Here is a 14,882-nt window from a genome sequence, read left to right as displayed (position 1 = left end):
CATGACAATATCAATGTGCGTGTGTAATAATAAATCAACATTTGCGTGACTTGCGTGTAAGTAGCTTATTGAGGGACCTAATAATGCTAAGGCTCTAATACAGGCTCTCTATCTTAGATGGTATTATGTTCCTGCTACACAGTAAGTTCCGTAGAGTAATGTTTACTCTTAACAGAGTAAAATTTACACTTGGAAGAGAGTAAAAAAAAAGTCACTCAAGGGTTGAGGAACAAACCCACAATTCCAGCCAATCTACTCCCTAAGCCATGCAACTGCCACTGTGTTAGTATATCGCTCGTGTCAGATGGAATCTCCAAGAGACCATAAATGATGTTTTAGCTCTCCTTTTGGATATAAGCAAACAGTAGGAGTGGCATAGCTCAGGTGGTAGAGTGGCAGTCTTTCAATCGGAAAGTTGTGTGTTTTTTCCTCAACCCTTGTGTAAAATCTCTCCTTGCAGAATTTACTTGGAATTTCTAAGTAAAAATCTTTAACAGGTTTTTTTCATGGAATAGGCAAATTCTCTCGTACACACTAAAAGTACTGGCAGTACTGCTTCATTACAAGACATATAATGAGCTTGAATAATATTTGGTCTATACGTACTTGAAAATCAGTAGCGTTGTTAACAGAGTGAAACTCACATTTTTGAGGGAGCACAGGGAGGGTATCCACCTGGTAAACACGAGACAAAATGGCCTTTGATTTTTGTTCATCGCCAACTTTGTCTTTCATCGTCTCCCTCTCTTCTGTTAACTGGTCACGTTCGTCCTCCTCAGAATCCGCCACAATCATCTCACTCTCGGTCATTTTCAATCCCAGCATTGCCTCTTCCGTCTCCACATTATCGTCATAGTCTCTATCAGCAAAGCTATCATCACTCTCTGCAGTGTAAACCACACTCTCTTCTGAATTCATATCGAAGAACTGATCATCATCAATAACATCAGATGGAGTGGGCGGAATCAAATTGATCTCACATTGCGCCGAGAGGCTCCCAGAAGCAGGGGTGCTGCCATTGGCACTTCCAAACAGAAAGTGGTCCTCTTCATCCTCTTCATCTTCATTCTCTTCCCAGCTGTTGGAATTGTTAGCCTGTCTCGCTCGAGGCTGAAGGGGCAGAGAAGACAGATGCTGCAGTCGTTTCTTCTTTAGAGCCCTCGGGCAGGCTGACGCAGAACTAGCCGAGCGGCCCATGTTGGTTCTCGGAGTTCCAGGCTCTTCCTCAAACAGACCGAAACTGGTATTAACTATCCCCAGATCCTCCACTGTAATGTGGATAGTCTCCCTATCACCTGATCCCCTTTGATCCACATGTAGAGGGTCTCCATTTATCTTCTCCTGCTCCTGATCCCCATCTTCACCTTGCAAGCATGAACAACAGAAGAGCCTATGAGAAAGACGCTGAGTTCTCCTTCGGAACCAACGAGTCTGCCGTTTCTTGGGATTCGCAACTGGACTTTCCATACCGAACGTTACGCTGGTTGCGTACCAGCGTAAAAGACCTCTGAGAAAATTCACAACCCTGCACATCAGGGTTTGGGAAGATGAAGCATCTGCAACACACACACTCATTTGCAACATGGGTTGCTAAGGGAAGGACAGAAACATTTCATACACTGCTGGCCAGGTGAACACTTGAAATGAATGGAGGGTCTAATCAGTGTCCTTTGATATGTTAATCACCATCATCGTGTGGACAATACCGCTTTTAAAGAGCTGCAAAATGCAAAAAAAAAGATCAGATTGTAAATTTACTTTAGGGGTGTTAAAATTAGTGCGTTAATTTAAAGTTCCTTTAACGCCACAAAAAAAAAAAAATGCAGGATTAATGACAGCCTCTTACTGGGAAAACCTGTACTGGGGGAATTCTAGTCACAACACTGCATATATTTGTGGTGACTGGGGTCAAGTTGTATTTTACAATTAAAAAAATGTGCAGAATTTCATAAGTTACTTCATGTTAAAGATTAGATAGCTCTTAATATGAAAAGAAAAATGCACTGAGCTGTCACCAACGTCTTACAAATGCAATTATGCCATTTAGTGGCAGAAAAATGACCTCAACACAAATCAATATCACACTCGTTTTTTACAGTACTGCACATCTTTTTCATTTCATGAATTCTTATGAAATTACTGTATCGATGACTAAAAGATTCTGCCATATTTGTTCCCACTTTTATGTTAACAAGAGGATGAAAACGTGTTTATTGTTTATTGTGCGATTAATCGTGAGTTAACTATTGAAATCATGAGATTAATTACGATAAAAAAAAAAGATTGCCTGACACCCCTATAAATTGCATTTATTTTAAAAATGTGCAGTTTACATAGATTTGACAAACAAACTGCTACTAACTAACTCACTGCAAATTTGTAACCTCTGCAAATAGATTTGCAATAAGTGTTGATTCATTTAAAGTAAAATGATATTTTCTTGTTTGGACTTGTGATATTATTATTACAAGTGAGCATTCAGTTTCCCTGTGGGTCATCCATTGGAAGCTTACCAGTTTGTTTGGAAATAGGTGAGAATATGGGCCGGCAGATGCTTGGCTGTATAACCCCTATGACGCCCAATTCCACATGCCCTGTCATGTTGTCTGCTGCGTGATAAGCCATCCAATATCAGCGCAAACGCATTTTACCACACCGCCCACATTGGAGGCTTCTGCGAAAAGATGATATCTATGATTTGCTTTTTTTCTCACGCCCATAAGGTTGCAAGGGATTGGAAAATAGGACCCTTATGTTGTATCAACCTCTTACCTGCTATTTACTATTTACATGAAAGCATGCCACTGCTCGTTTATTCATTAATATTATTTAATGAGCCCTATAATATTTTGATTTCTGCGTCAAAATGACATTCCTAACAAGCATATAAATTCCTTTGAGGGTTTTTATAATGAATATATTCAAATGTACCTACTTTAGAAAACGCCGCATCCTGGAGGCTCCTTAGTTAAAGTTTGATTTGATTTCATTTGAATAACAAAAATCTGTCCTGTGATTGTTATTCATGCAAAGGCCACAAATCTGCCTCTAAAAAAAATTATACTATATTCAGTTTTGATTAACAATGACAAAATTAATTAATTTTATAATTTCTAATTTATATTTGTAGCACATGCAGGACTAGGTACTTTGAGGCAGATACCAGCATTAGTCCAAAGCCTGGGTGGCTTTCCTCCCATAACATCTCTAAGGCTAATGGGAAACTATGTGGGTTGAATTTACCTCACATTACAATATACCACAACAAAGCAAAAAAGCTGAACGGAGCACAATTGGCGCTGTGAGGAATTTTGCAACCAGGAAACAGATGAAAGCTATTTGGTAAAATATGAGGCAGTTAGAACTCAACTGGACCCGTCCGTCCCGTATATGAGCGAATCCTAATTGAAGCTTCCCTTGAGAAACTCCCAATCAATACTGCATGCCCAACAAAGGGTGGCAGTAGAGAGCAGGCTTACAACACCGACAGGACATAAACATAAACCAGAGCACACCACTTCTTAGAACCACCTCCTCTGGTATTCACAAGTCTGGATAGAGTTAAACCACACAAGTGCTTTTCATTCACAGCCCTTTAAAGCCAGCTTTCATGATATCTTGATCCACTATTTGAAAATATATCAAGTTTTGTCATAATCCCCTTTACATGTTGTTTTAATAAATCCAAGCGGTAAGGAAACGTATGTAAGATTAATGTGCTCATCGGCCTTTTTATAGCTAATGTTTGAAATCAGCTGAAAATCAGGCACCAAACTGACAAATTCATGAAAACCGAGATCCTTATGACAAACGCTGGGAGACAGACAAAGCAGACAAAGATGAATGCAACACAGCTGCTATTGTTTGGGGCCACTATTCAGAGACATGAGTGAGACAGACGCAGAAAGCTATTAGTCTCTACTCCCACAGTGACGATGTCAATTTCAAACAATCCCAATCATTTGCGTTTAACTCGGCCTCAGTGTGATTTGTTTGATTCTCTCCTTGGATTCTGCCTCAGTGGACGTCATGGTTATTGCATGCTCACGCGTACATCCCGGAGTGTCCGAGTCTGCTTTGAGTGGGTCTGGATGGCCCCCAAAAAAACCATGAAGCCAACATCAACACTACGTTTTTAACATGGAGAACGCCCTCACCTCTCACTATGTTGCAACCAGTGGGAAACATGTTCAACACTTCCTGTCACAGTCAGCCCGCCTTCGCCATCATCTGGATCTGGAAAGTCCGGACACTTCTGTGGCCAGCATGACCTTGTTTTGGACTTGAGTTTCTTCCATTCATAACACCCTCTTGCCTTTGCGCGTATCTTCTGGTTTTCCACCATTGAAACATTCATGGAAGTCAGACTTCCAGAGTGTGCCAGATATTTGCCGCTTCCCTTGTGGCTGACATTTAATCGCATGAGAAAAGGAGTTTGGTGGAGGGAAGAAGAGGGCAGTGACCTTGAGAACTCGTGGGTTGAACTTTCCCCTCTATTCCCCCACCAGTACTCCGCTCCCTAATCAATTACTGTTGGCAGTCAGGAGACCACCAATGATTAGCGGGAGCAAGGCAGACGTGGTTTGGGGGGTTGAAGTGTGAGGAGGGGGCACATGAGTGGGGGTTAGGGAAAGAGGGTTAAGAAGAAGTCTCTCCGTGTGCTTTGATCTAAACTAGCATGAGAAAAGTGAAAAGAGCCTTGAACATTTGTATTTATCAGTGACAATAAGAATGGACACGTCAGTATGCACATAAGCAAATGCCAAATATTGTTTACTGACAGGATACCAAGCAATTACCAAATCAGTTAGGGGTTTTTCTGTCTGTGAGAATGAGAGCTGTTCTCACGGTCAGTGTGGCTACAAAGCTCAACAAAAAAACACTTGTTTTAGATTGGCTGATTGTCTCGCTTGGATCTAAGTGATTGATGTTTAATTGGATGAGAGGAACTCTTAAACCACACCCACAGACAACTATTTTTGCTGGTTTACCTTTTTTTCCCCCTGCTTTCCATCTCTTATTTTGCAGCCTCTCCCCATTAACTTTCTAAGTTTATCTCCTTTATAGAGCTAGGTCACCAATCAGCCATCACAAATGTCATCATTCCTCTGCTCTTGTTTCATGGCCAGAGGCAAAACATCGCAAATGGTTTATGTTTGAGTGGGTGAGCGAGATATACACAGACAAGGCAGATTAAATAAAGAAAGATAAAAGGGGACGAAAGAATGAAAAGACAAGGGATGGGATCCAAAGAGGGGCGGAACTGGCTCGGACCATACACGACAACACCCTGCTGGACTGCAACAGGCAGCTCGAAACCTGCCTCACGAGATGCGACTTTTCCCCAGGGCGCTCCGCGTCTCATTTTTCTCTCAATGGTATTATGAGCGCCACTAAACACTTTGCGTCTCCACTTTTCCCATGGGAACACCATTTTGTGTCTTTGCCAAACACTCTCCGATAAAGTTATCTCACTCCGCTTATGTTCCCTTTCCGGATATGCCCTGTTGAGACTAGCCGTGAGAAGATAATGTGAAATCAAATTATGTTTTATCTGTCAATTCTGCGCCAAGTCTGATTATCGTCACTGCATACCACCAAGCAACGATAGCTGGGCTTTGACTCGGGGCAGGTTCGGAATTTACTGCGCGGTATTGTTTGTTGGGCTTGGTTTGTGTTTTGTCATGGGATGTTTTTCACAGGCAGACAAGGGTGGTCACTGCGATGCTTCATCGGGCAGGCATCTCAAAGCTCCTGTCACGAGAGTTTAGAATGGGCAAGATCAAGGACAAAGGCTTCCAAGTGGCAACTTGTCCGTTTGAGGTCTCTGAAGAGATGCGCGTGCTTTCAAAGAAATCACCGCAAATTAATTTTAACACTCAGTGAAAAGACAGATTAGTGCCGAGACGCTTGCACAAAGGGTGTTAAATTCGATGAGCAGCACGCTTGACAACAGGCCAGACCTGGGACACATTAGCCTCAGCTGCCAACAGTGACCTATTTTCACCAAAGATGAGGAAGGATTTTTTGCATCCTCTATTGTATACAAGGCCCTGCAAAGCACACCAGTGGCGGCTCATCCACATTCCCCCATTTCGGGCACCATGTCCTTTGATGCCTCTCGTGAGATTTTAATTAAGTGTGGCAGGTGATTAGATGGCCCATATTGATCTGGGGTGCAGATCTTTCAAGAGCCAAGCAGGGCAAATAGCTCTATAAAGAATACAAACACGGACCTTAACTATTGTGGTGGAGACTTCAGTGACAGACCCTCTCTCTCTTCAAGCAAGAAAGAAAAGTGATTTCAGCTTCAATTATCATCTTTTGGAGAGGAAATAGTGAGCAGATGGCAACAGTGGTCACAGTCCTCAGCACTGTTCAGGGACGGCGTTTCTTTGGGACAAATTTACCATAGCCTCATGAGTTTTCATTGAAGTGTTAACACAGCACAATAGTAATATTTCCTAGAACGGGTAAAAGTATTTATCTTGATAATGTACAAGCTAATTGTTTTGTCAATTCTTGTTGAAAGTGTCAAAGTAAATACTCGTAAATCTATGCATACATGTGAACACAATTTTAAAACCATGAGTAAAAATCAAGTCTAGCATGCTTTAACTTAACCTTTTCAGATTTTATACTTATGTGATGAACGTCTGTCAGAAATATTGTGTCATAAATCACTTTTATACGACCAACGATGCTACAACTTGCACTTGTTTGATTTTGAATGCATAACGAATGCAGTTTGTAATTCATACAGTCGGAGTTAAATGTTTGTCAAGAGCTTGTCCCACAGCTACTATTTTTGGGACCACAATGAAAAATCATATTGAAATGGTTCCAATTTGTTATGTATTCAAATATTTTATACTTAATAATCGGTTTCACACCATGGCAGATTGAGATCATTTATCATTTGGAGATGCCGGAGGATCCAAACAAACATTTTATTCAAGCATTCAATAAAATATTTTGCTGTGTCTCTCAATACTATTAGAGCACATAAAACAAGTCATTAAAAAGGGTCCAATTTTTGTTTTTTTACTTGACAATGATTTTCATGGAGTGAGATAATCTACGACAGGAATTCTTAGCATTGCTAATGATACACAGGCTCCCTGTAGCGGAATGACTGAATTTATTTCAAATTTCAAAATTACAATATCAGAGTGAATGAAAATATCATCTGATAGCGAGCAAATGAAGGGAATTTGCATGTGCTTCTGGTTAGCCATGCTTTGCATTTAAAATCGATAGACTGTTACAGGAAGAGTTGGAGGAGACTAAATGATGAAAAGCTCAGCCAAAATATCATCACGGCTTCAGTCTGTGTCATGTGTTTGTGAGGAGCAGAATGTAAATTGGATTTCCCCTTTAAATATTAAAATGATAATAAATACATTTTAAAAAAGAAATGTTTGTGCAAACATTTACTTGAATAATTACTTATATACAGATTAGTATGTATATATATATTTTAAATATATTCAAGCACAGTGTTGATGTTCAAACTGGGTTACACTAACTTGCAAAAATGCATATACTTTTAAAAAATTTTTTTTAGAAATGAAACATCTGCCACGTTTTGGGTGAAGGTTTGGGCCTACTGCTCTACTGTATTTTAATGATGGTCATTAAGGTGGTACTTGGAGTGATTAGTACTTTCTTGGGTGGTACTTGGTGTAAAAAAGTTTGAGAGCCACTGCAGCAAATGTTTATGCATCTAAACGGCTGAAAGTCTACACATTGGAGGGTTGTAGATGGCAGCCCTCGGAAGGTGTAAATCATATTCCGTAATTGTAGTTATTGGCAGTCACTGACCAAATTTTACGACCCCTAAAATGTTTAACACTTATACATTTTACAGTATCCTCAAACACAATGTTATTTTTTATTTAAACAAAGAATTTTCTTTGGGAGCAGAACTATTACATCTGGCACGTCTGATTCGCAATCCAGTCAGAAAAAGCTTGTGTTAGTGTTGGACCAATAAACTTGGGGACAAATAAATCATTTGGGTGTCATTTGGGAGTTCTAATTTATATAATTTGTGGTATAGTCATTTAAGCGGCATGCTTGTTGAGTGACACCACATACAAATGTTTATTTGTCATCCGTGATGGAATATGAGTGCTCTTTTCCTCCAAATGCGTACTTGCCTATGAGGGCATTAATGCTGCTCAAACAAGCCACTTTAGCCCTTTGCTAGATCTGACCTTGACCCCATACATATAATATGCAATACTATATGTCTGGCAAGAGGCGCTGAAGTCTTGCGTGACATAATGCATGATGATTATTATTATTATTTCTGTCATTGTTCCTTTTTCTCTTTCAAAGCTGTTCTAATTGAACAGACATCATTTGTGATTCATTATAAAAACTTCATAATTCAAAATCTTCAAATGGCAATGTCGTTAAACGGAATTACTCTTGACTCTTTTCCGTGGTCGTAAAACATGTTTTCCCAGCCACTTGTTGCTAGGCAGAATAAAAAAATAAAGAAATAAATGCTATATGTAGCGCATACGCTGCTTATATGGCAAATTCGGAATGGCCCTCTTAATCTGTAATAAATATCAAATATACAGTATATTGGAAGGAAATGAAAATAGCTTAGACAGCTGAATCTGGTGTGGTACTGTTCGCAGAATGCTGTACCCCAGCTGGATTTGATGGTAAAATAAGCGAACACAGTCATGTTGCTAGCGTGAGTAGGATTTGTACACACAAAACCTATTAACACAATCACGTCACACCGCCTTTGCCTTATCCCAGGCTTGAATGGAATGCATCGGAATCTGACGGCAGACAGGAAGTCCTTATTGTACTCGCGCAGAGATCCCAGAGCCAGACAGCATACAGGAGCGATGTCACCCCTGGCCGGGGCAGGCATATCTTTGTGCTAGCTCACCGCGTAACAAAGAAGCAAATAAACACTGTTACCCTCATCGGTCTTTAACTGTCATTTCAATTAGGCAGCGTAGTGATGGAAATCCGTGGCCTGTGTTTTTCCCAGCCGCGCCGTTACCTCTGACCCCCGCGGCTCGTGCCTGAGGTGATTTTCTTTATTAGTCCATGGGGTCAGTATTTAGCCCCATAGCCATCAGTAGCGGGCTTAAATCTGCAGAGTCAACACTCTGCCTTCCTGGCTGTTAGCTGCATTAACACACTGAAGCCCCACAGCCCTTCCACTCCCACTCCCCAAACATCCTCCCTAAGGCCAGATAACATCTCAGGCCCATCCGTTCACCAAGCAAGCCAAAGTCTGTTGTGAAGCTGGGACGGCATTCCATGAGGGTTAATCATTCTCATTACCAAATCAGAAGATTTAAGTTGTGAAACGTTTAGAGATGTCTTGCAATGCAAGGACGTCAACAGGCTGTATGAAGTAGATGAGGATCTTGAGCTTGACTATCGGGGATCAATCAATGGTTATCAGGAAGAGAAGTCAACGAAATGGGCCTAAAGTCATTTAGTGTACACTATGTGCAGGTCTGCTGACAAGCGTGTAGTACTGGATGTCTTCACTTTTCCTTGGATTTTCCCCTTATTGCAAATAGAACTATGTTGACCAAGTGGTACATTTTCCAAGAAACTAAGCTTTTGGCGTTGAAACAGTGCATGTTTTCTTACTGTAAATCATGATGTTGTTTAATTAGAATCCTCAAAGTCTCATCCATTGTGGTTTCACTCTGAGATGTGTTCCTGCTTGGCTTTTACTTGCATTTTTCTCAACATATTCCATCAATTCGGTGACAGAGTAGAGACAAATGGTAATTACAAGGGGGCATAAATCTGCTAAAGAATAAAATAGACTGTTATAATTCATGAAAAAAAGTCTCGTAAAGAGAAAGGCCGTTTCTTTTTTGTCTTTTTTTTAAAAATCATATTCCCACTCTTATTTCCACTACCTAACAAATCAGGAATTGCACTCTTATTGCCAATAACTGTAATCAGAACATTAGTATACATGCATGGGCCTAAAATTCTGACAATAAATGTATAGTATCAAGATTAGCCGCCCCCTGAAGCTGAGCACGGAGACTGCAATTTTATAAATGTTCTTTTTAAACTATAGCTCACACTGTAAGCCTACAAGTACATTTTCTGTGATGGAAAGTCAAAGCTAACCTTTTTAAATTGATTCAGTTGTCTCGTTTACAGCACCAGGTGGGCATTAGTGGCAGTGCTCGAGAGTGGTTTAGATCCTAAAGGGCAGGCAGGACTTTTTGTGTTACGCTCAATTCACACTGACTGCGGAACGGACACGGTGCGTTTTCCATACGCCATCCGTGTCCGGAAATCTGCACCCGCCAGACCACAAGATCACGGGGGTTCACGCTGGAGAGTTGAGTTTACGCGATAACAACCGTGTATATAGAGTCCTATTGGTAAACAATAGCCACACTTTTTGCCTTGGCTCTTCTACCATGGGTAAGTACGTTTTGTGTTTAAAAAGTGTTATTTTGTCATGTTTAATTTATTCAGAGCTCGTTTTTTTGTCTTATATGTCCGACTCATGCCAATGCTCGACTTCCTGTCCGGCTCGTGTAATTTCTTCAGCTTCATGAAAATATGCATGTGGCGTCCGGAAAAAATAGAACGCTTGCGGAAACCTTCCGCAGTGCTACGTCCATTCCGCACCGCATACGCACCGCACTGCAGCTGGTGTGAATTGACACGCAGATTCAAATGCTTTCTATTCCTTGCGGCGGCCGTACGGAAAACGCACCGCGTCCATTCCGCAGTCAGTGTCGAGTCACGCGCTGCCCCTTTCTCGTATGGTGTTCCACAGGCTTTTATTTTGGGGCCCCTGTTGTTTTCACTGTGTTTGCTGCCCCTAGCTTCCATCTTAAAAAAAACATGCTATTTCCTGCCACTGCAATGCGGATGACAGTTAGCTCTACTGTATTTCTTGTTGAGCAAAAATGACACATTCTCCTTAAATCGAAATCAAGGCCTGGATGGCACTGAATTTTCTTAATTTCAATGCAAAGAAAACATGCCCCTGGTGTCTTATCGAAAGCCGGCAGTCTCCAACTTGGGTGTTTTAATTGGACAGATTTTTCATACTATTCAGTCACTTTGTGTAGGTGAATTGAGGGAAAAGTGCTCATGCTCGAGATTGCTGAAGCAAGCCAAAGTCGGCATGCATAACAAACAAAATCATGTATGTTTACATAGCTCCATAATGCAAAAGTCCATTTGAGAAGGGAAAAATTACAACATCTTGGATCTTGCAAATCTGGCAATCGCCATGATGAACAGGTGATCAGGTTGCAGGAGGGCGAAAGTGAGGTGGTGGTTGGAGATGTGTAAATGTGGACCTTGCATCTCTTTTTCAAATAATATCAACACTAGTACTTCTACTGCTACAGCCATTATGTTAGAGGCTGTATATTTCGTCTTTTGAAATTCTGCACCCCACAAATTATAGTGCTCGGAGTAGCCACTCCTCCTCATTCTCAACCCCTTTGGCTACCTGCACTTAATCTCATAAGAGATCTTAGCTCCACAAAACCAAGTCAATTTGAGTAAGATGATGCCTTGCCGGTGGTGGTCTCCAAAGACCAGCGAGGACAATAGATCAAATACCAATGACGATGCTTTGAACCATTGTCTTTCCTTTCTTCCCGTCTATTACCACTGCCCAGTGCAAGTGACCCACCTCCCCCCCTGGTGCATGGTTTCCCTTCTGCCGGAGTGAAAGTGACACTTGTTCAAAGAGCCTCCGACCTAGATAACGTCTACGAAAATAAAAATATATCATGCGTTAACAGCCATACTGGTGTAGTAATCTGATAAAAGCCTGGAATTTCCCTACTTGCGAGTGCCGCTTTGAATCTGTGCTGGCGGATCATGTTTACTCGAGAATGAGGAATAACAAATGAGACATTATGAATCAAAGTTAGCATTGCTTTCATTGCAAAAGAAATCCCATCAATCTCTTTGTCTTTGGATACGAGCCTTTTGTAGTTCCTTTGTCTTCTTCCCTGACCCATTAAAAGCATTGGCCCTGAAATATGAGTCATCCACAAGGAGCTCAAAAAGAAGCGCGCTCAGGAGAAAAGCTTGGCAAATTAACTACATAATCGCTGAAGAAGACAGAAGACTTCAATGTCATAATCCAGTTTTGCAATTCAAGACGTGTGCGGACAATTGTCAAGGAGAGGCCACTTGAAAAACTCAATGCGACTTGAGACACAGATTGGGGAGGCCTGCCAGCTTCCATGTCACGTTTCCGCATACAAGGGAAAAAACACCGAAGAATTTGAACCTTTGGTATCAATCTCTGTCTGCGTGATAAAGACCGTGATGACAGAGGAGTTGATCACTCACCGTGGGTGGAGTCCATGCATATTTGTCTGCAGTTCTACAGTAAATGTTGCCGTCTCCACCCAAACTCTAACCACTGCACATTCTCTCTCCCTGAGCTGTCTGCAGACATATTGCACACAGTGCATGTGCCCCGATTCCATCAAGCATTTCCACAAGACACGACCGCAAGGAGGCTTTCTAATGAGAAAACAACATGTATGTGTTCGGCAAGAGTGAACAAGAGAAATTGTGCAAACCTTGCTCGAGTTATCGCTGGCTTCATTATTTTAGCCAGCTGGCACAGGCACCCTGGCAAAAGTTATCCCCCTGTGCGTAATGGATCATAAAGGTTCGCTGGGAGCCGAGTTGATCTAGCAACGTAACCCTAATCCATTAGTGCTGCTTTTCTGCGTAGGCAAGCATGGCAATGCAAGAAGACTTCATGCACCAAAACATTCTCCCAGTGCGGAATTTTCTGGTCTGCTCAACTCTCTCAGTAAGACTGTAGCCCAAAACCTCACATAATCACTGTAAAATATTTGGCACGCTCACGGCAATCATCTTCATTTGCCGCATGTTAAACGGGTGGTGCAATTCTCCAAATCATTCTGTCTATGAAAACATTCCACTGATTTTACATTACACAATTATTTGCTTGCAGCCTTTAGAAAACAGGATTGTGTCCTCCACTCACAGAATATTTAAGCCTAGTTTAAGATGTATGTCATTTTTCTAAATGACAAATTCCCATTTACTTTTTTTAGACCATTTTAACACAAACCTAAGAAATAAACCTTATATGATACATATTCATTAGTCTAATAAAGCCTATTTATTTGAAATTATTTAGTATTAATGAAGTATAATTACTCAAAATTAATAATATTGAGAGTATTTATTTAAAATATATTAAGTATTTTTGTTTTAATTGCATAATAATCAGGTTACCTATACAAGATAAATAGCAAATGCCATGTCCTTTTATTTTTATTTTTTTACATTTTTATATTTTGGGGAGGAAACTGAATGCAGACATCCCCAAAACATAAAAAAAAAAGAAGAAGTAATTATACTGTATTAATACTACATAAACCTGAGATGTATGCATTTCAAATAAATAGGCCTTATTAGACTAATGAATATGTATCATATAATGTTTATTTGGTAGGTTTGTTAAAATTATATATATATTTTTTAAAGTAAATGGGAATTTGTTATGTAAAAAAATTAAATAAATCCTAAAAGTTAGGCTTATATATTTTTGTGAGTGTAATGTTTTTACTCGTATTATAACCGAAAATAGTATTTGAAAAGAAGTCATCTTACCTTGACACCAGCACCATTCATATTATTATTCCATGTTAACGAGACATTATTGCTTTGCGTGCATTCAGTTGAAAGATGAGTGACACACTGCATGGGCATGAACACAAGGCTGGCTGGTCGACAGGAAAAGGATTAAACAGAATTAACAGTGTCCAGATGCAGGCCACATGCTTATGCCTTCAAAACACACTGACACACTGCTCTAGAAATGCAACAGCGTGATCCCAAGCGCTCCGTTGTCATCCCAGTGTGGTACCTTGTTGCATCGCGTCAAGTGTGTTGGATCTCCACAAACCAAAATATGATGTTAAAAAAAAAAGTGCACTGGATGCTGGTGACTGTGGCAGCATGACTGTTCTTGCACATGTGCTTCTTTGTTTTTAGATTTGTTGTTAAAAGCTGATTATAGAAGGCCAGATGGACCGCAGTGCAATGGCACCCTCCGGCACACACACACACACACACACACACACACACACATCTGTATGCTTGGATAACAAAGAGAGACAAAGTGGGTCACCTCTTACTTATGCCAGATTGAATTTTGTAAAGAAATTTATAATCAATGTCTTTATTATTTATATTCTATGATGTTTACCAAGTACTTCCTCTTCTACTGTTCCAATAGATTAACTTGGAAGATCTAATATAAAAGACGGATAATTGGTGTGTCTTTACAAAATGACGATCAGTTTTTATTTAAGACCCCTTGTGGTGCTTCAGCACCAGCCCTTTTGCCCTGAAGAGCCCATTTTTCTTCCTTAACCCATTTAGGCCGGGAGCGCATTACCGCGTTTCTACCACTAGGTCCGGGAGCGCTGCTGTGTATTTAAAGAAGGGAAAGCAGGTTCGTCATTTAGATTAAAAAATAAATAAAAATCACCAATTCTCTGTCTCTTAGCCAGTGAAATACATCAGAATTTATACGTGATAGTGATGTGGGCCTCCGGTTAGGATTGGTTAGCTGTCATGGCAACACACAAGTTCTGCAATATGTGACGGGAAATAAACGGCATGCTTGAAGACTTTGAACCAGTGGAACCAGTCGACAGGAACATATGTTTGTAGACATTGAGCATGTCGAAGATCCCAACGGCTTTGAAACAGAATGGAGGATGAATAATTATCAATCTCTGAGGTTATGTCAACACCGCCCCAGGGTTGAAGTTAAATATACCCGCAAATGCTACATACTTTCAGCAGGTATTTAGTCACATTTTTACTGAAGAACT

At 40.6% G+C, this 14,882-nt stretch overlaps 1 protein-coding gene across 1 annotated transcript in view; it reads right to left on the bottom strand.

Annotated features, from left to right (window-relative positions):
• Positions 1 to 13,962, bottom strand: part of LOC147163909 (uncharacterized) — a 33,872-nt gene extending 19,910 nt beyond the window's left edge. Inside the window, exons 1-2 of the mRNA XM_086093524.1 lie at positions 13,651 to 13,962; positions 645 to 1,556 (exon numbers count right to left, since the gene is read on the bottom strand). Of these exons, the coding sequence (XP_085949650.1) occupies positions 645 to 1,533 (889 nt within the window). The 5' untranslated portion in view covers positions 1,534 to 1,556; positions 13,651 to 13,962. The remainder of the gene's footprint in view (positions 1 to 644; positions 1,557 to 13,650) is intronic.
• Positions 13,963 to 14,882: the final 920 nt, after the last annotated feature.

Source organism: Leptonotus elevatus, chromosome 13 (assembly GCF_054856555.1).
Source record: "Leptonotus elevatus isolate MCC_2025b chromosome 13, RoL_Lele_1.0, whole genome shotgun sequence".
Classification (NCBI taxonomy): domain Eukaryota; kingdom Metazoa; phylum Chordata; class Actinopteri; order Syngnathiformes; family Syngnathidae; genus Leptonotus; species Leptonotus elevatus.
This window is presented reverse-complemented; position numbering and strand designations above follow the sequence as displayed.